The 20,896-nt window shown below is 37.9% G+C and overlaps 1 protein-coding gene across 1 annotated transcript in view; it reads right to left on the minus strand.

The window, feature by feature from the left end:
- DNAH8 (dynein axonemal heavy chain 8) overlaps positions 1-20,896 on the minus strand; it is a 314,891-nt gene that overhangs the window by 282,243 nt on the left and 11,752 nt on the right. Inside the window, exons 5-8 of the mRNA XM_065544087.2 lie at positions 18,349-18,538; positions 17,630-17,793; positions 13,702-13,878; positions 4,908-5,021 (exon numbers count right to left, since the gene is read on the minus strand). Of these exons, the coding sequence (XP_065400159.1) occupies positions 4,908-5,021; positions 13,702-13,878; positions 17,630-17,793; positions 18,349-18,538 (645 nt within the window). The remainder of the gene's footprint in view (positions 1-4,907; positions 5,022-13,701; positions 13,879-17,629; positions 17,794-18,348; positions 18,539-20,896) is intronic.

The following is a 20,896-nucleotide window of genomic DNA, read 5'->3' on the forward strand; positions in this document are numbered from 1 at the left end:
CATACTACCAGGAGGAGGAAAGAAACCAAGCTTCTTTGAGAATGTATGCACAGGTACTCAACTGCAGTCTGAATTCATACGAATGGTACCAAAATCAAAAACAAAACAAAACAAAAAAAACACACCCTCAAGGACAGAACTAATAATTTAAGGTAGTATCAAGTCACAACCACAATGATTCATAAAACCTAACTGACTAAAGTATGTCCTAAGTTCAGAGATACTAAAATGTGAAAAAATGTCTTAGAATCTGTAAAATAAAGTGTCAGGCCTCTGAGCCCAAGCTAAGCCATCATATCCCCTGTGACATGCATGTATATACATCCAGATGGCCTGAAGTAACTGAAGAACCACAAAAGAAGTGAAAATGGCCTGTTCCTGCCTTAACTGATGACATTACCTTGTGAAATTCCTTCTCCTGGCTCATCCTGGCTCAAAAGCTCCCCCACTGAGCACCTTGTGACCCCCGCCCTACCCACCGGAGAACAACCCCCTTTGACTGTAATTTTCCACTACCCACCCAAATCTTATAAAATGGCCCCCCCCCCCATCTCCTTTTGCTGACTCTCTTTTCGGACTCAGCCCACCTGCACCCAGGTGATTAAAAAGTTTTATTGCTCACACAAAGCCTGTTTGGTGGTCTCTTCACATGGACGCGAGTGAAATAAAGCATTATCACTGTTCCCATTTTGCAAATGAGAAAACAGAGAGGTAGAGACGTTAAGTCCCTTGCCTAAGATCCAGCAGCTGCAAGTTACCTAGTGGAGATTCTGAGACCCTGCTTGTAACCATGATGCAAATCACTACGGAAGAACAGACAAAGCCAATGGCATCCCTGCCTTCAAGGAAATTTCCTTTTAATTGATGGGACAAGATAAAATATATAAGACTTTTTTTTATTGGCAATGGAAGAAATACAGCCAAGAAAAACAACTACTGATTAGTGTATGGTATGTCCTAGACGTGGGGTGTCACTACAGAATAATTAAATCAGTTTTATGTGGCTTACGGAAATTAACATCATTACTTTATAGTTAACCTTGTATGTCAGAATCCCTATTATATATGGTATCTGTAGATCAAAAAGATCCTAATAAAAATATGCCTAGAAGGAGTCCCTTCCACTTTTGCTAAGTCATGTCTACAAAGACCACTAAACTCCAATAAAGAGGGCTCAGGGATGGCATCAAATGGGTCCTTCAGGAAAATGTCCTTCATCTGAACTTTAAACATCATTATTTATAATAGTTGCTCCTTGAGTGCACTGCTGTTGTCCATGTATACACAGTGTTCAGATATCTTATATGTGAAACATATAATAGTAAGATATGCCTAAAGCATAATACCAGGGTGATAAAAAAAAAATGAAACATACATAAAACTTATGAACCAGAAATGGAAGCATGAATCCCCTGCACTTTTCCTACCCAAATGACAGTTATGAACTAAACAGCAATTGCTGGTTACTTTTAATCAGAATAAAGAAAATGAGGGGGAAAAGGAGTTGTTGAAAGTACAGATACAGTGGGTGTATGAGTGGGAAGCAATTATATGACTCAATACTATTAGTACTTCTGTCATTTCTAAAGGTAATGCTTGAAACCTTCCTACATGAGAGAATATAAAAAGCTCAACAACAACAAAATAACAATAATAAGGTACATCCATGGTTAGAGTAATCGAACAAAGTTTTTTAAAATTACTAGGATGAAAAAAACATAAGAACTAAATGATTTTTAAATTATATGAATTAAAACAAGTCTTTTGAATCAAGAAGTTGAAATCAGTATACCTTAAAATTTGGAGTCTTGATAGCAATAAAGAGTATTCTATCTTTCTTTCGAGTTTACTTTTTATACTGAAAAGCTTTAAATATATAGAAAAGTACAGAGAATAATATAATGACCACCTACTCCCATCACCAGATTTGACAAGTGTGAACATTGTGCCATAGTCACTTCCTCTATTATTTTTCACATCAAGAGCTACTTGCAGTAACCCTGGAGTAGACTTTAGGTATTATGTGTATTTCATATTTGCATCTTCAAATATTGTGAGCAATCCGAAATGCTTGTGACATGTAATAATTTTAATTCTTCTTGGACAGAAATTTTAATTGCTCGTATTGTAAAGTTGGGGAATTAAGTCATCGAGCTACCAAGTAAGCCAAGCAACGGCCCCATTTCTCCAACACCATACAATTTAATTTTCTTTACTTGGTGTCATGTGCACAGAAATACCTAAGAAATGATATAAATGTTCTTATATTAAACAAATTTTACGAAGGTTCACAACACAAGTCCAGCTACTAGTAGCAGGGGTAAAAATGAGAAGAATGAAGTTTAAGAAAGTCATAATTCTTGGTGGGGAGGAAGGGAGAGAGATGTGAGCTGAAAAACTTCCTCTTGTGTACTGTACTCACTACCTGGGTGACAGGATCCATACCCCAAACCTCAGCATCATGTCATATACCCATGTAACAAACCTGCACATGTACCCCTGAATCTAAAATAAAGCTGTGATTTTTTAAACAGTCATAATTATTTGCAAATAACACTAATAAGTTTTAAATAAAATCTACAATCTCTTTATGGACTCAATTAAAAGACCCTGCTTTCTAAGGTCTTCCTGTCCCGTCTCTTGGTGCTCCTTGACGGATGATGGATTCCTCACGGCAGTAAGAAATGCACTTGTCCAAGACTCTCAACCGACATTTTTCCCTCCCCTTTCATATTAGACTTCTTGACTACTAACACGCTCTTGGAATGATTATGAACTGCCTCTACACCTTCTTCTTCTCCAACTCTAAGTGATACAGGCCATAATGTCTTTCCTTCTCCCTGCCTCTAGGATGAAACCTGCATTGACCCAAGAAGGTTGGTCAACAAAACCATGTGGCCAGTGCTGCCACCTATATGGAAGATTTGACTACTTCTTAAAAAATTAGAGTGAAGAATACCGAATACAGATATCAGACACAAATTAAATTAATTTGAAAGCATTGGGCTGGGCACGGTGGCTCACGCCTGTAATCCCAGCACTTTGAGAGGCGGAGGCGGGCGGGTCACTTGAGGTTGGGAGTTTGAGACCAGCCTGGCCAACATGGCGAAACCTTGTCTCTACTAAAAATACAAAAATTAGCTGGGCATGGTGGCACGCACATGGTGGCACCTTTCCCAGCTACTCAGGAGGCTGAGTCAGGAGAATTGCTTGAACCTGGGAGGCGGAGGTTGCAGTGAGCAGAGATGGCGCCACTGCACTCCATCCTGGGCGACAGAGAGAGACTCCATCCCAGGGTGGTGGGAGCAGGGGAAGGGAAGAGGAAGCATTTTAACTTAGAGAATACCTTGAAGAAGCAACATAGTAAAATGGAAAAATAATACGACCCATAATGCTAGAGACAGCTAGATTCAAATTTGGTCCCACCACGGATCATCATAGAAATGCTCAAACTCAGTTTCCTAATCTTTGAAATGAGGGTCATTGCGCATACAGAATGAAAACATATGCAAAGCATGTAGCCCAATGCCTATAACAAAAGGTCAAGGATTCTCAAGCCTGGGAACATCTTTAAAAATGCAGCTGTCTGGTTAACCCTCCTGCCTACAAGTGATTTACAAAAGAAGTAACATCCAGGCAAAATGGGGAAATCCTGCCCTAAGTTCTCAACAACTACCAGCTTCCTTGAATTCTCCTTCTATTAAATAAAGGATAGAGTTTAATTTTCATATTTTATATGAAATACTATGAAATACCAGATTATAAATTTGAAGTTAATATAAACTTTTAAAAAATAAAAGCAAATGGTAGTGCTAACATGTTCTTTAAAGGATCTCTATGGAAATATTATGAGAAGAATAGGCTAGAAGTTAGAAGATGGGTTCCATCCTGCATCCCTGATTAGTTGAGCGATGCTGGCAAAATCACTACACCATGATGAGTTTGGTTTCCTAATCTGTAAACTGGGAAATATCTACCTTGATAGGCAGCCCCGAAGATGGCCCCAGTGATGCTCACCCACATAGTACTCACACCCTTGTATACTCCCCTACCTGCCCAGAATGAACCAGACTCACTTGCTTCTAGTCAATAGAATACAACAGAAATGATGGGCTGTCACTTCAGAGATTAGGTTACAAAAAGAAGGTGGATTCTAACTTGGGTGTTCTCTCATTCTCCTGCTCGCTCTTGGATCACTCACCCCAAGGGAAGCAAGTTGCCAGGTGGAGAGGCCCATGTGGCTAGGGACTGGGGCCTGCCAATAACCACATGAGTGAGCTGAGAAGAAGACTCTCCCCAGTCAGCCTCCCCGACTTCAGATGAGTCCACAGTCCCACTTAGCCTCTGGGCAACCTCATGAAAGACTTGAAGCAGAAGCTCTTAGCTATGCCTTGCCTGGATTCCTGAGCCACAGAAGCTCTGACATGATGAATGCTCACTGTTTTTAAGCCACTCAGTTCTGAGGTAATTTGTTATGCAGCAAAGGGTAAATAATACATTAATATTTGCATTGCTTATTTCATATTATACTAATAATTCACTATATATTTAAATATGGGTTAAAATATTAAATATAGTTTATCATTCTTCATAAATATATAAGAGGAAAATATATATTTTAAATAACTTTTGGAAGGATGTTTTTCCCCAACATATACATATTAAAAGATTTTTAATGTATTAATTATACAAGTCAATTTCTTAAATTGTACTTTTTTTTTTTTTTTAGAGATGGGGGTCTTCTTGCTCTGTCACTCAGGCTGGAATGCAGTGGCACAATCATAGCTCACTGCAGCCTTGCGCTCGTGGGCTCAAGCGATCCTTCCACCTCAGCCTTCTGAGCAGCTAGACTTACAGGTGCGAGCCATTGCACTCAGTTCAAAACTGTACTTTAAAAGCATACTTACTAGGTCATGGTTATAGAGAGGTTGACACACTTTTTCCAAAGTATACAAATATCTGACATTATCTTTGGATTCATTTGCTGTATCAGTGATTCTTGCATCCAAATCACGCCAATTCTAAGAAAAAAATGTATAAGAATTCTATGAAACATCCAAATATATCAGTGTGCTAAAGTTTACTCAAGAAATTCAGTCTTCCCAATCATACATATACTAAAATGGTAGATATTTAAGGGTAATTAATATATATTTTTCTTATAATACTTAAGACAAAGTTATATAAGCACCTTAAATGATTTACTAAAACTGAAGACTCATTCTGTTTATAATTAAAATTCTGTCTGTAGGCTTGAACTGGACCTGCTTCTATGAGGAATGACTTTTCCAGGGTAATTATTTGTGACATTATATTACTCTGGGTCTTCAGGAATGGGTCAAGTTATTAAAACAGAACATCATGGCCGGGCCTGGTGGCTCACACCTGTAATCCCAGCACTTTGGGAGGCCAAGGCAGGCAGATCACGAGGTCGGGAGATCAAGACCATCCTGGCTAACACAGTGAAACCCCGTCTCTACTAAAAATACAAAAAATTAGCTGGGCGTGGTGGCGGGCGCCTGTTGGCCCAGCTACTCAGGAGTCTGAGGCAGGAGAATGGCGTGAACCCGGGAGGCAGAGCTGGCAGCGAGCCGAGATCACACCACTGCACTCCAGCCCGGGCAACAGAGTGAGACTTTGTCTCAAAAAACAAAACAAAACAAAACAAAAACAAAAAACAGAACATTATTCAAAACAAAACCTTACTAGCAAAGTGAAGGCAATCTGAAATCAACAGTTTCTTGTAAGTGGTCATCAAATAGTACCTGCTTAAATAACTGATTATGAGAATGTTCTTCTTTATTTTGAGAAGAAAAATCTATCTTCCTGCAATCTCTGCTCATTTGTATAGTTTTGCATAATGGAGCCTAGTGAACACACAGCATCCCTTCAAATGTTTGAAGTCATTTACCATATCATCACTAAGTCTTTTATTCAAAGATGAGCACTCTCTGTGCCTTTAGTCATTTAATAAGACATGGTCTTTTTTTTTTACTTTAGAACACGTAGGCTTTGTTACATAGTATATATGTGCCATGGTGGTTTGCTGCCCCTATCAACCCCTCATCTGGGTTTTAAGCCCCACGTGCATTAGCTATTTGTCCTAATGCTCCCCCTCCCCTTTCCCCGCTGACCCCTGACAGGTTCCGGTGTGTGATGTTCCCCTCCCTGTGTCCAGGTGTTCTCATTTTTCAACTCCCACTTATGAGTGAGAACATGTGGTGTTTGGTTTTCTGTTCCTATGTTAGTTTGCTGAGGATAATGGCTTCCAGCTTCATCCAGGTCCCTGCACAGGATATGATCTCATTCCCTTTTATAGCCACATAGGGTATATGTGCCACATTTTCTTTATCCAGTCTATCATTGATGAGCTTTGGGGTTGGTTCCAAGGACATGGTCTTAATAGCTTCAACCTCTTGGCCTTTCTACTCTGGACGCACACAACATCACTCTAAACACACATGCTTCAGGAATGAAAGGAAGCCCTCAGTGTGATCTGGCCAATGCGAGAAGAGCCAAAACATCACCTTCCTTTTTTCTGGAAACTACATCTCTCATAAAGCAGCCTAGGATCAAGTTGACTTGTATCAGTAATATCATTCTATCGACGGATTCGACTAAAACTGTTAAGTCTTTATCCAAAGTTGATCAATTTCTCTCTTTCAAATTCTTTCAGGATTTTTAACGTAGTCTTAATAAATGTTATCTTACTATTAATTGACCATTCTTAACATACTAGGGATGATAAAATCAAGTGCCTGTTTGAGAACTGGTCAGAGATGAAGAGAGCATGAAATGGAGAAGTCTACCCAGCAAAAACAGAAATAACATGCTCTGAACAAAACCATGTTAAAAAAATAATGGGAGCCAAACAGTTTGTCAACAAACCCATCCAACAAAGAAGTTGGGATATCAGTATGGCACCCCCACTCTTACCACTGAAGACCTTCTTGGATCTTTACATTGTCATCCAATATATTTCTTTCCCGCCCTCCTCAATGTCATTCATAGATTTGCTACCACATTTGCTTTGTATCCTTTCTAAAGACTACAGATTAGTATTTTTAACACAAAATGTCTGAAGGTCACTATGGCAGATCATTAGAGACCTCTCTCCAAGAGCTTAAATTGTATATGCCTTTGACCCACAAATTCATAAATTCTCTCCTAGGGATATGCCTTAGAGAAATTCTCACACATGTGCATCAGGAGACATGAATAAGAATGTTCACTGAATCATTGCTTGCAATAACCCCAAACTAGAAACAATCCAAATGTCCATTCTGGGATAATAGATAAATAAATTGTGGTGCATTCATGCAACAGAATGTGATACAGCAATAAAAACAAAGGTAGCAAATGAATAATAATGCACACATTAACATGATGAATTCTCACAAATAATGTTGAGTAAAAGCTGGTTGCAGAATATATGATATGACTCCATTTACATACATTTCAAAAAAATATAAAACTAAGTCTCAAAATTTGGTATTCTGGAGAAAAAAACTGTATAAACTTATTTCAAAATGTATACCAAAGGATGAAAATACATGAATTGTTAAGACAAATCTGGAAAAGAAGAACAAAGAGTAGACGTGCAAAAATTATGATGATTACAAGAAAATGAAGGCCAGGCGCGGTGGCTCACACCTGTAATCCCAGCACTTTGGGAGGCCGAGACAGGTGGATTACGAGGTCAGGAGATCGAGACCACCCTGGCTAACACAGTGAAACCCCGTCTCTATTAACAATACAAAAAAATTAGCCGGGCGTAGTAGCAGGCGCCTGTAGTCCCAGCTATTCGGGAGGCTGAGGCAGGAGAATGGCATGAACCCAGGAGGCAGAGCTTGCAGTGAGCCGAGATCACGCCACCGCATTCCAGCCTGGGCGACTGAGCAAGACTCCGTCTCAAAAAAAAAAAAAAAAAAGAAAATGGCAAACAGTGGCCGAGTGTGGTGGGTCATGCCGGTAATCCCAGCACTTTGGGCAGCCAAGGTGGGCAGATCACGAGATCAGGAGTTCAAGACCAGCCTGGCCAACATAGCAAAACCTTGTCTCTACTAAACATAAGAAAATTAGCTGGGCGTGGTGGCACATGCCTGTAGTCCCAGCTACTCGGGAGGCTGAGGCAGGAGGATTGCTTGAACCTGGGAGGTGGAGGTTGCAGTGAGCCGAGATCGCGCCACTGCACTCCAGCTTGGGTAACAGAGTGAGATTTCGTCTCAAGAAAAGAAAAAAGAAAATGACAAACAGTGCTGGGAAAATTAGCCAGCCATTTGGAAAAAAGAATGCTAGCTGAAGAGGTAAGAGCATGACCTATATCCTGCTTCCCCTCTTACTAACTCTGTGACCTTGGACAAGAAACTTAATCTCTCACTGTTCTTTATACAAAATGGGGAAGATAATAATAAGACCCATTTGATTCAGCTGATGTGAGGATTAAATGAAATGTTATAGGTAAGATACTGAACATAATGCCTGGCACATAGTAAGCACACAATAAATGTTAGCTGCTATTATTATCATTGCTATTAAATCTTACATGATTCACACAAATAAATTCCAAGTTAACTGAAGAATAAAGCATAAAGAAATAAAACCCTAGAAATAGAAGAAAAGGGTAATTCTATTTTAAATTTAGGTTAACCTTAATTTTGCTTTTTTTTCTTTATTGAGATGGAGTCTCACTCCCATCACACAGGTTGGAGTGCAGTGGCACGATCTCGGCTCACTGCAACCTCCACCTCCCGGGTTCAAGCAATTCTCCTTCCTCAGCCTCCTGAGTAGCTGGGATTACAGGCATGCGCCACCACTCCCGGCTAATTTTTGTATTTTTAGCAGAGACAGGGTTTTGCCATGCTGGCCAGCCTGGTCTCGAACTTCTGACTTCAGGTGATCCACCCACCTCGGCCTCCCAAAGTGCTCGGATTACAGGCATGAGCCACCACGCCCAGCCAATTTATTCTTCTTAAGAAGGTCTTTTTAAACAATACATGAAAGACAAAAGCAATAAGAGGCTGAAAAAATTATTTCAACTAAATACAAAAATTCATTATAAATGATTCCATTTTTTAAAAATTAAAATATAAGCAATAAGAAACCACATCTAGCACCCAGATTTCGGTTCCTAATTACTACTCTCCAATAAAATAAACCCAGGCTCCTTGGAGAAGTGCTGATCTCAGGACTAGGGCAGAACAAATACAAAATGAGCCTTCAGCATTTATCTAGTGGTAGAGAGTAAAGAAGTGGTCCAAATAGAGTAAGGGAATCAGAAGGAAACACAGGAGCCAACCTGAAAGATTTCCCGATGGCCAAAGAGGAAACACAATTTGAGCAACAAACTAAATAATGATAGTATTCAATTATAACCGAAAGCATGAAATAAATACCCATGAGGTTATATTAATGAAAATAAATGATCAAATACATAACTACAATGAGAGAAGAGACAACTTTTTCTTACATAAGAATTCTGATTAATAAACGTGGAAGGAATGAGGGAACTAGAAAACCACCATTAGCATACCACAGTAATAACTGCCGCAGTCAAGATCCATCTATGAAAGCTATTCATGTAGTTTAAGGTTATCTTCCACAAAATACAATACGTGTACAGTACAGAGACCTGGCAAATTCCACCCTAACTAAATGACCAATTTTAAATCAACAGTAATAAGGCACATCAATATAATGTACCCCCTGATAAGTCATACTGGGAAGAGCACATCAACTCTGGCATTCTTACCAAAGATGCATAACTTCAATGTATTCATGAGAAACCATCAGACAAACCCAAATTGAGGGACATTCTTCTAAATAACTGACCATTACTATTCAAAAGTATCAAGGTCATGAAATACAAGTATACACTAAGGAACTGTTCCATTGGAGGAGGCTAAAGAGACATGACAGTCAAATGCAAATAGGATCCTGGATTGGATCCCAGAACAGATAAAAATACATAAGTGGAAAACCTGGAGAAATACAAATTGTGTGTAGCATCTTTAATAGTATTGTACCAATGTTATCCCTTCATTTTGATCATTGTACAATAATTTGAAGATGTTTACATTAGGGGAAGCTAGATGAAGAGCAGGCAGGAACTCTCTGTACTATCCTGGTTGACTCTTCTGTAAGTCTAAAATGAGTTCAAGTGTTCAAGTTTTAAAAAAAATACAAGCCACAGACTAAGAAAAAGTTTGCACTGTAATTGTCAAGGTCCATATGGGGGTCTGGGATTTTACCCTGCTTAGAAGTTAATGCATTAGCCTTTTACTGTTTTATGGATGATGGGAGAAAACATGAGATTTGGGGTCAGAGACAAGGATTTTATTACATCACAGCAACTGGCATGAGCATTATGTTGCGTTTGTTCCCCCATGACCCACAAACTGATGCTTGCACCTGCAATAGGTTGTGTTACAGGTGAGGAACATTGAGTTTAGGGGAATGTATCCTTTTTACAGTAAGCGGTTAACTAATTCTCCTCTTTGTCTGGGGTACATGTGAACTGACCCCTCAAGGTTGCTCACTGCAAACACAACTCTGACAGATGTTCAGATAAAGAGTAGTATGGACCTTGCATTCTTTTCATATATAGTGAAAATGTGCAGAGATGCCCAGGAGTCATGGTGAATTACTTCACCCAACAAATATAACAAGTGATTAATATTCATATTATATAAAGAACTCCAAGTGGCCAGGCACAGTGGCTCACATCTGTACTCCCAACACTTTGGGAGTGTGAGGCAGGAGGATTCCTTGAGCCCAGGAGTTTGAGACCAGCCTGGGCAACACAGTGAGACCCTACCTCTATAAATAAAATTTTTTTAATTAGTTAGGCACAGTAGCACATGACTATAGTCTCAGCTACTCAGGAGGCTGAGGCAGGAGGATCACTTGAGCCGGGAGGTCGAGGGTGCAGTGAATCATGATAGCGCCACTGCACTCCAACCTGAGTGATGAAGAGAAGCCTGTCTCAAAAACATTAAAAAATAAAGAACTCCTATAAATCAGTACAAAACAATGTCTGAATTTTTCTAAATAAGGCAAAGATACAAAAAGAAAATTCACAAAAGAAATATGAATAGCCAGTAAACATGCAAAAACTGAACAACTCCACTACTAACAAGGAAAGAACAAAATAAAACAGGCCATTTTCCATGTCAGGTTGGCCCCCCAACATTTTTTTTTTAGTTTTTTTAATGAGATAGGGTCTCGCTACATTGCCCAGCCTAGAGTGCAGTGGCTATGCATAGGCATGATCCCACTATTGATCAGCACAAGAGTTTTGACCTTCTCTGTTTCCGACCTTGATCAGTTCACCCCTCCTTAGGCACCTTCATCAGCCCACTCCTGGGACATCACTATATCGATGCCAAACTTAATGTGGACAGCCAATCAGCATAGTGCACTACAGCTCAGAATTCTTGAGTTCAAGCAATCCTCTTGCCTCAGCCTCCCAAGTAGCTCAGACTACAGGTTTAGGCCACCTGCTTGGAAAAATTATTAGTAAAGTTATATATTTATAATAATTAGTGCTGAAAAGTTGTGGAGTATCCAACCTAAGGAAATATTTGCATATGGACATATAAAAGCTTCCACTGCAGCAATATTTATAAACACATAGAAAAGGAACCATTTTCTTTAAAAAGTTAAGCATAGAGTTAACATGTGACCCAGAAATTCCACCCCTAGGTATAATAACCAAGACAAATGACAATATATATCAACACAAAAAGTTGTACAGTACATGAATGTTCATAGCAGCTTATGCATAATTGCCAAAAAGAATGGGAACAACCCAAATGTCCATAAACTGATAAACAAAATGTGGTATATTCATACAACAGAATATGATCCAGCCATAAAAAGGAATGACATACCGATACATGCTACAACATGGACGAACCTTGAAAACAGTATGCCAAGTGAAAGAAACCAGTAACAAAAGGCAAAGAATCTATGATTCCACTTACATAAAATGTCCAGAATAGGCAAATCTAGACAGAGGGCTTGGGGGAAGGGGGATGTTGGAAATGGGAAGGTGAGAGCTAAAGGATACAGAGTTTCTCTTTGAGGTGATGAAAATGTTCTAAAATTGGATTGTGGTGATATTTGTGCAGTTATGAATACACTAAAAATATCTGAATTGTTCACTTTAAATGGATAAAATGAATAGTATGTGAATTATATCTCAGACTCGCAAAAAAAGAAATGGGAAAATTGGTCCACAAACAGGGAAATGATCAGATAAAACCTAATAGGCTACATTAACATTTTGGGCAAGGCACAGTGACTCACACCTGCAATCCTAGCACTTTGGGAAGCTGAGGTGGGAAAATCGCTTGAGCCCAAGAGTTCGAGACTAGCCTGGACGACATTTTTAAAAAAATTATTTAATTAGTTGGGCATGGCGGCATATGACAGTAGTCCCAGCTACTCAGGAGGCTGAGGTGGGAGGATGGCTTAAGCCTGGGAGGTCGAGGCTGCAGTGAGCCGTGATCGTGCCTTTGCACTCCAGCCTGGGTGACAGAGTAAGATTCTGTCTAAAAACAAACAAACAAAAAACAACAACAACAACATTTTTTGGAAAACCATACTGCTCAAGCTCCATCTAACAGGCATAACTCCAAGATATACTATCAAGGTAGGGAAGGGAAGTTGAAAAGTATTATGCTATGACATTTATTTAATTTAAAAATTAGAAACACAAAACTAAACTATGTCATTTATGCATAGTAAACTCACACATAAATACCACAGAAGATGTTTGAAGAAAAAAACAAAATAGAAAAATGTGGTTGTCTTTCTGTGCTTACGATTCAGGACACAGAGTTGTGGGTGGTGGGGCTAAGAGTATGTGATTAAGAGAGACTTGTTTTATTCGTACTGCTTAAATCTTTTACCAAAAAAGTATTAGTTTATTTTTCTGTGCAAAGAAAGAAATACATATAAAGAAAGAAAGAAAAAGAAGTCAGGTGCAGTGGCTCACGCCTGTAATCCCAGCACTTTGGGAGGCCAAGGTGGGCAGATCACTTGAGCTCAGGAGTTTGAGACCACCCAGAGCAATATGGTGAAATCCCATCTCTACAACAAATACGAAAATTAGCCGGGTGTGGTAGCGCATGCCTGTTAGTCCCAACTACTCAGGAGGCTGAGGCAAGATAATCGCTTGAGCCTGGGAGGTGGAGGCTGCAGTGAGCTGTGAACACACCATTGCACCCCACCTAAGCGACAGAATGAGATCCTGTTTAAAAAAAAAAAAAAAGAGAGAGAGAGAAAAGAAAAGGATCTAGAATCAAGCCAAACTGTAAATGACCTCCAGGAAAAGAGGTAGAATCGTGGGGATGAGATGTATTCTACTTTTGACTCTATATGCAGTTGTTTACCTCAACGAGCCTATATTGATTTTCTTCATTGATTTACAATTTCAAAAACAATTTGAAAACAAAAGATCATCACTTTCCTAGAAATCACCCCATAGCAGTATGGTCAAAATTGGTCTGTGAAATCCTGAGAAATAAATCTTCATTTCCTCTTCTGGAAATAATTGTGATATATGTAAAAGTCTTACTCAAACGCTAACACTTCTAAACACGACTCCAGTATATTACACTAAGAAGTAGTTCAACAGGATAATTTTCTAGCTGCTTGTTCTGAAGTATACCAAACTTTAAATAAAAAGCCTTTTACCTTTAGCAGTTTGGAGTGTGCAACATTTAGCACATTGATGACAGCCTTACAACTTGGCCCTTTAATCTGCTCAATGATATAGTTGAACTTGGCTGACATGCGTTTCCAGTGTTCCAGTTCAGTGAGTGGACCTGAATCATCAGCTTCTTTTCTCATCTGCTCACTCTCAATAAGCACCTGCAATCAAAAAAAATTTATAAAATATAGAAATGTTATATTCTTCTTTGTTAAAATCTGATTGCATCTTTTTGAAGGCAGCTAAAAGTATAAATAATGTTCAACACCAAATAATGTTTAAGAACTCTTAGTAAATGAAGACTAGAGGAGAACTTCTACAACATGATAAATACTATCTACTAAAACTCTGCAGCAAACGTAATATTTAAAGGTGACAGTTTCTCTTATTTATTTTGTTTTTTTGGTTTTTTTTCGGTGGTGGGGGGAACGTAGTTTTTTGGTTTGGGGGCTTTTTTGTTTGTATGTTTGTTCTGAGGCAGGGTCTCGCTCTGTTGCCTATACTAGAGTGCAGTGGCACAATCAGAGAGCACCGCAGCCTGAACCTCCTGGGCTGAAACAATCCTCCCGCCTCATCCTACTGAGTAGCTAGGACTACGGGCAAGTGCTACCACAGACAGCTAATTTGTAATTTTTTGTAGAGATAGCATGTCACTATGTTGCCCAGGCTGGTCTCAAACTCCTAGGCTCAAGCAATCCTCCTGCCTCAGTTTCCCAAAGTGTCTGGATTACAGGCATGAGTCACCATACCTGGCCAAAGGTGACATTTTAGAAAACATCACTTTAAAACCAAGGACATGACAAGTTTGCCACAATCACCACCCACTTCTATTCCACCTGGTAATAGATGTCCCAGAACAAGATAACTAAAGAAACAGAAGGTATAAGAATTGGAAATAAAAAACCAGAAACAGCATAATCACAGATGATATAGTTTGATACATTTTTAAACTTCAAGCATATCTAAGGTCGGGAGCAGTGGCTCCTGCCTGTAATTTCAGCACTTTGGAAGGCTGAGGAGGAGGATCGCTTGAGCCCAGGAGTTCAAGACCAGCCTGGGCAACAAGGCAAGACCCCTTCTCCACAGAAATTTTTTAAATTAGTTGGGTGTGGTGATGCATGCCTGTAGTCCCAGCTACTCAGGATGCTGAAGGGGGAGGATCACTTAAGCCCAGAAGTTGGAGGCTGCAGTGAGCTATGATCATGCCACTGCACTCCAGCCTCGGTGACAGAATGAGACCCTGTCTCCAAAAAAAAAAAAAAAAAAAAAAAAAAGACTAAAGACAAACTTTTTACAATTAATAAACGTGAACAATTTAGTAAAGTTGCTAGATATATACATAAAAATTAGTACCACTTCTTTACAAGCTATCTTGCAATCTGAAAATTTAATTTCCAAAAAGTACAATTTATAACAGAAAAGAAAAACAGTGATAACTGGAAATTAATCTAATGAAAGATATGCAAGACCTTTTTGGAGAGAATTTTAAAACTTATTTTACACACACAAAAGACCTACCTAAATGGGGAGGTATATCATGTTCATGGATGGAAAATTCAATAATATAAAGATAGCAGTTTTCTCTAAATTAATGTACACATTCAACGAAATTCTAATAAAAATCTCAATAGAGTTTTTCATGATACTTTAAAAATTGGTTTCAAAATTAATTTTGAAAAACAATTAGCCTGAAATAGTCAATGTAGTTTTGACGAAAAACAGAAAACACTTGGTGTGCCAAATGTTGGTTTAGAAAAACGCTACAGAATTAAAGCAGCACAGCATAGTATAAAAAATAAGTAAATAGATCAGTGGGATAAACAAAGGGGTCTAACAACTTTATATATGACAGAGGTTATATTACAAATTTGTTAGACAAAAATGGACTATTAAACAATTTAACAGAGAATCTTAATTCGAGACAATTGGCTAACTGTAGGTACATGAAAAACACAAAATTAGATTTCTACCTCACATCACACACACACACACAATTCCAGATGGATTAAACACCTAAATGTTAAAAATAAAATGGTAACATTTCTAAAAGACAATGTAGGAGACAGGGTAAAATTAGAAAGAAAAACATGGAATTGAAAAGCATAATTGTCAAGATAATAGTTACCACTAGGGGGAAGAAAAGGTGTTTAAAACTGGGAAGAGAAATGCAAGGGCATTTTAAGGTGCTGGTAATGTTCTATGTTTTTTCTTTCTTTCATTTATTTATTTATTTATTTATTTATTTATTTATTTATTTAATTTGAGGCAGGGTCTCACTGTGTCACCCAGGCTGGTCCTGAACTCCTGGGCTCAAGCAATCCTCTTGCCTTGGGCTCCCAAAGTGCTGGGATTACAAGAGTGAGCCACCATGCCTAGCCTTGTTCTATTTTTTAACTTGTGCAAAGGTTACACAGGTGTTCATTTTACAGTTTGTTCCTTTCATCATATTCATTTTTGGTCTGTGTTATATTCACTATTTAAAATAAAGAATTTAAGAGAATGTCTTTGTAACACTGGAGTAAGAAAGGGTTTCATAAGTAAATACAAAAAGCACAGAGTTTTTGTAGTCACTGGGGATAGCTAGGTTGAGGCTGGATTAACATTTGTAATTAATATATTTATCTACATTAAAAACTTAAGTTTCCACATGACTAAAGGCACTATACCAAATGAAACATGACACAATGGGGACCAACATAGGACTAATATCTGGAAAATATTATTTAACCTCCAAAAATGTAGTAAGATAACATCAAGCCATCCAAACGAATAAAGGGATGATACAGATAAATGATATGAACAGGCAATGATGTGGGTAAATGATATAAACAAGCAATTCAACACAGAGGAAACCAAAATAGCCATTAAATATGCTCAATCTCAATAGTATTTAGAGTAATACAAAGTAAACCAAGATATTATTTCACACTCAACATATTGGCAACAACTAAAAATCTGACAATTCCAAGTGTCACCAAAGATTTTTTTTTTTAAATAGGAAGTCTTGGCTGGGTACGGTGGCTGCAAGAGTTATCCAGTGGGCAATTACCCGTTTCAATCATCTAATGACACCTGGAAGCGAATGCTGTGGCCAGCACTCTAGACCCTAGGGGAGTCCTCCAATTTTTGCCACTCCAACTGCACAGCCCTCCTCCTAACATAGTTCTAGAAAGGTAAAACTGGAAATGCTTTTCTGTACCTCCTGCCTGGTCAAGATTTTTTCCCCTTGATCCTCACATAACTGAAGATTTTCTTGTCTAGTTCTGCTGTCCTGTGCTGATGAACTAGAGATCTGGGGGGTGGTTCCTAGAGTCCTCTTTCTGTTTAGGGCAATTATGTAATAGCCAATTTTCTTTCACAGTGTTTATAGCATAAGTTGGTGCCTCTCAAAATTTTGACATATGTTGTATTCCTATCACTACTTTTCTTACTGCCAGAAAAAGTTTGACCGTAGAGCTGCAGGCTTGCCACTGTGATGCTGATGTCAAACCGCCTAGTCTGAACTTCTTTGACAGCACAGACAACTCCACTGATCGACCAAGAGGTGCTTATTTAGTGTCTAGCACTCTGGCTCTTCGCTGTGTCTTTTCCCTCTCTCTTTTATGGAGAGTATCAACAATTTAAACATTACTGGGGATAAATGATGGCTATTCCTGATTCTTCATTCTTTCATTCTCAACCCATATTGTTATGTTTTCTTCCTTGAAGTGAGAAATATCTTAAAATTGATTTTAAGTGGTCCACAAAGAAGAATGATTTTGCTCTAGAGCCAAAAATTGGCTGAGTTTCAAACCAGATTCTGGAAGAAAGTCAAAGGAGATACCTCTTCCCTTTACATTTAGAGATAAAATACAATGGCTACGACGCACATAAAAACTACTAGTCCAGATGCAATTGTTTCAGTCAATTCACCTGTTCGATCTGTTTGTACCATACCATCAGCACTTCCTCTAGCTGACGAACAGTTTCTGAATTGCTGGCTGCAGCAGTTACTTCTTCAAAGGTGTGCAGTTTGGAAAAATCAACATTGTCTATTGTCTTTAACTTCACTGTTCCCTCAATACTTATTCTAGCACCTAAAAAGGAAAAAAAAGACATTTAATACTAATTTATATATTACATATTTTAAATATATTAATAAAAATATTAAATAATATTTAATTTTAAGAAGTATTTAATGTCAATGTGTTAAATGTCAATGTGTACTTTTATGCTCTAATTACTGAAATGTTAAAGATCTAATACTTTACAGAAATATAATTCTAATTAATCATTAGATTATGACTTCACAATTTACTGACAAAATTGTACATTGTAACAATATGAAAAAACAAAAGTATAGATTTTAAAGAGTTCATAATGAAGTATATATTTTAATAAGGTGAAAATTTTCATTAATATTATAGAAAAAGATTCCTCCTGCTATAACATAAAATTAAAAAGAAAATATATCTTACTCCACCAAAGATCCTCAAAAATGAGTTCTAATGATTTTGTTTCTTACCTCTAAGTCTCATAATTACTTTGATTAACATCTTTTAAGATAGAAACTTTTTCTCTAATGTTTATGAAATATCTTAGTTAATTTGCTTCTTTTCTGCAATTTGCTAAACATTAACTTTTATACTTACCATCTAAAAATGAAAGATATCTGTTGATGGTTTCAGTGAAAATATGTTTTTCAGATTCTCCCTGCTTGGACTGGTTTAAAGCACCCCAGTTATTTGTTGCAAGAACAGCTGGTAGAAATATATTTGCCAACATATCCCTAATTCCATTTAAGAGTCCTTTCGATGCATCCAGAACAGTAAATAGAGCTTCCTGAAAGAGTGGAGTTTAAATGTTATTTCACATGCTAATCCCACTGAAGAACTGAAAAATCACAACCTGTTTTATATTGCAATAAACATAGACAACTAACACATTTTATTAGGGAATCTTAAGTGGTTATGAACCTTAGCGTTCTAAAGTCAACAAACTTATATTCTGTCCCCAATTTAATTATTCCCATATTTGCTCATCAAAGTGATGTTTTATTTGGTGCTTTAATTTCTGCATAGGAAAGGAGCAATAGCCTGGAGCCTATTCAAGGTGAGGGACATGGAACCAAACCTGCGTAAAGAAAATCCTCAGTTGAAAGTTGCCCTGTCCATGATTTTTTTTTTTTTTTCTGGTGAAAAGCCCTTGCCCAGAAGTTTGGTGGGATAAATTACCAGCCATAAGAAACCAAAAGCCCAGAAATCAAAAGCCCAGCACCCATGCGTGACATTTCAATTAATACATCTTAAGTGATTTAGAAATCCCAAGTCAAAAAATTAAAATTAAAAAACTTGTCTAGGGCCACCAAAAAATTGATTGCTAGTTTTTTAACTGTGAGTGTGTGGCAATAAAGTATACAATTACTACTCATACAGTTTGGTGTCATCTTGATTTGTGTCAAGGTATCAGTAGTTTTTCCCACCGTTGCTTCTGCACCATCAGTCAAATGTCAACATTGGTGAAAAGGGCAACTAGCATCTTAGTATTATGAAGAAAATGGGTTTGAGTTTAAGAACCACTGTTACATTACATGGCTCATCTGTGATTACATTTAGTTATAATGATGTAAACAAATATTTAGCTAAGTCAAATAGAATATAACTATGTTGGAAGAATAGAGGGATGGAGAAACAAGGGTCAGAAGGTAGAAAAAGAGCTAAATTATCATCTTCCAGAGAGAAAAGTCCACAGAAAATGTCTTCTTTTATTTATTTTTTTTTCTAACTCTGTAGCCCAAGCTGAAGTGCAGTGGTGTGATCTCAGCTCACTGCAACCTCTGCCTCCGGGGCTCAAGCGATTCTCATCCCTCAGCCTCCCGAGTAGCTGGGACCACAGGAGTGCACCACCACACCCAGCTATTTTTTGTATTTTAGTAGAGACGGCGTTTCACTCTGTTGCCCAGGGTGGTCTCGAACTCCTGAGCTCAGGCAATCTGCCTGCCTCAGCCTCCCAAAGTGCCAGGATTACAGGTGTGAGCCATCGTGACTGGCCACAGATAATGTCTAAATTGACAAAAGGAGCAATCAGAGCATATTATTTAGAGACATACAGGTAAATAAAAGAATCCACTAAAAGGGTTTAATAGTTGCTTCCAGAGAATAGAAGTCAGTTTTTCAGTTATGAAAGACTTATACTATTTCATAAAAGGACTCTTTCTCTCTTTACATGCACATATAACTGAGCTAAAACAAAAGATAAATTATAAAAATGAATGGATGAAATCATGGATAAGTTGAAGAAAGAATTAATGAAATGGAAGACAAATTGAGGAAATATCCATACATAGAGGCATTGTGATGAAACTACAGGACTTTGAAGACAAAGAGCAAAAGCAAACAGAAAGAAAAAAAGGCAGATTACCTATGAATTACACCAACAGGAGTGCTCTCATCATCCACAAGAAATACCATGAAATATTTACAAGGGGTCAGGGAAAAATAACTGCCAACCTAAAATCTTAAACCAAGCTAAATAAGCTCTCTTTTATCATAACAGAAAAGGAACAAGATTAGACTTCAGTTCCCTTTCCCATTGTGAAAGGTATTAAGACTCTCTAAGAATAACAAAGAGAACTTGTGGAAAGCCTACTGTATGTCAGGCAATATAATAAGAATTTGTTTTTACTATCATTTAGTGTCACTACAATCCTGTCAGGTGTGTACTATTATTCCCAATTTAAGAATGTAGAGACCTAAGTCTCAGAAAGGATGAGCAACTTTCCAGAGGATACACTTAAGTGATTAGTCAGTGGTGAAGCTAAGAGGCAAATTTGGGTCTATACAGCTAAAATTATTGCTTTTCCCATTCCATCATCCTGCCTTCCCAGAACTAGGTTAGCAATGTCCAGGCTCTAGGACAACTCTCTCTTCTTCTTTTAAAACGATAAGAGAGCTAAAATATTGAGTGAAGAGGAAGTTAAATAAAGTAACTAGTATTTTGCATCAACAAAATTAAATGTCTTCCTAGTGAATGGGAGGATAAAAATTATTTGCACACCATCAAGAAATGAAATTTTCATGAAATTAAAAGCAGTATCTAAAGTATCAATATAACTAAGCTCTATTACAGTCAATTTCTTTGAATATATAAATACATTTATTTTCTTGGAACTCAATTCAGTCCTATATTTAAAAAGGGAAA

Source organism: Macaca fascicularis, chromosome 4, assembly GCF_037993035.2.
Source record: "Macaca fascicularis isolate 582-1 chromosome 4, T2T-MFA8v1.1".
In the NCBI taxonomy this organism is placed as follows: domain Eukaryota; kingdom Metazoa; phylum Chordata; class Mammalia; order Primates; family Cercopithecidae; genus Macaca; species Macaca fascicularis.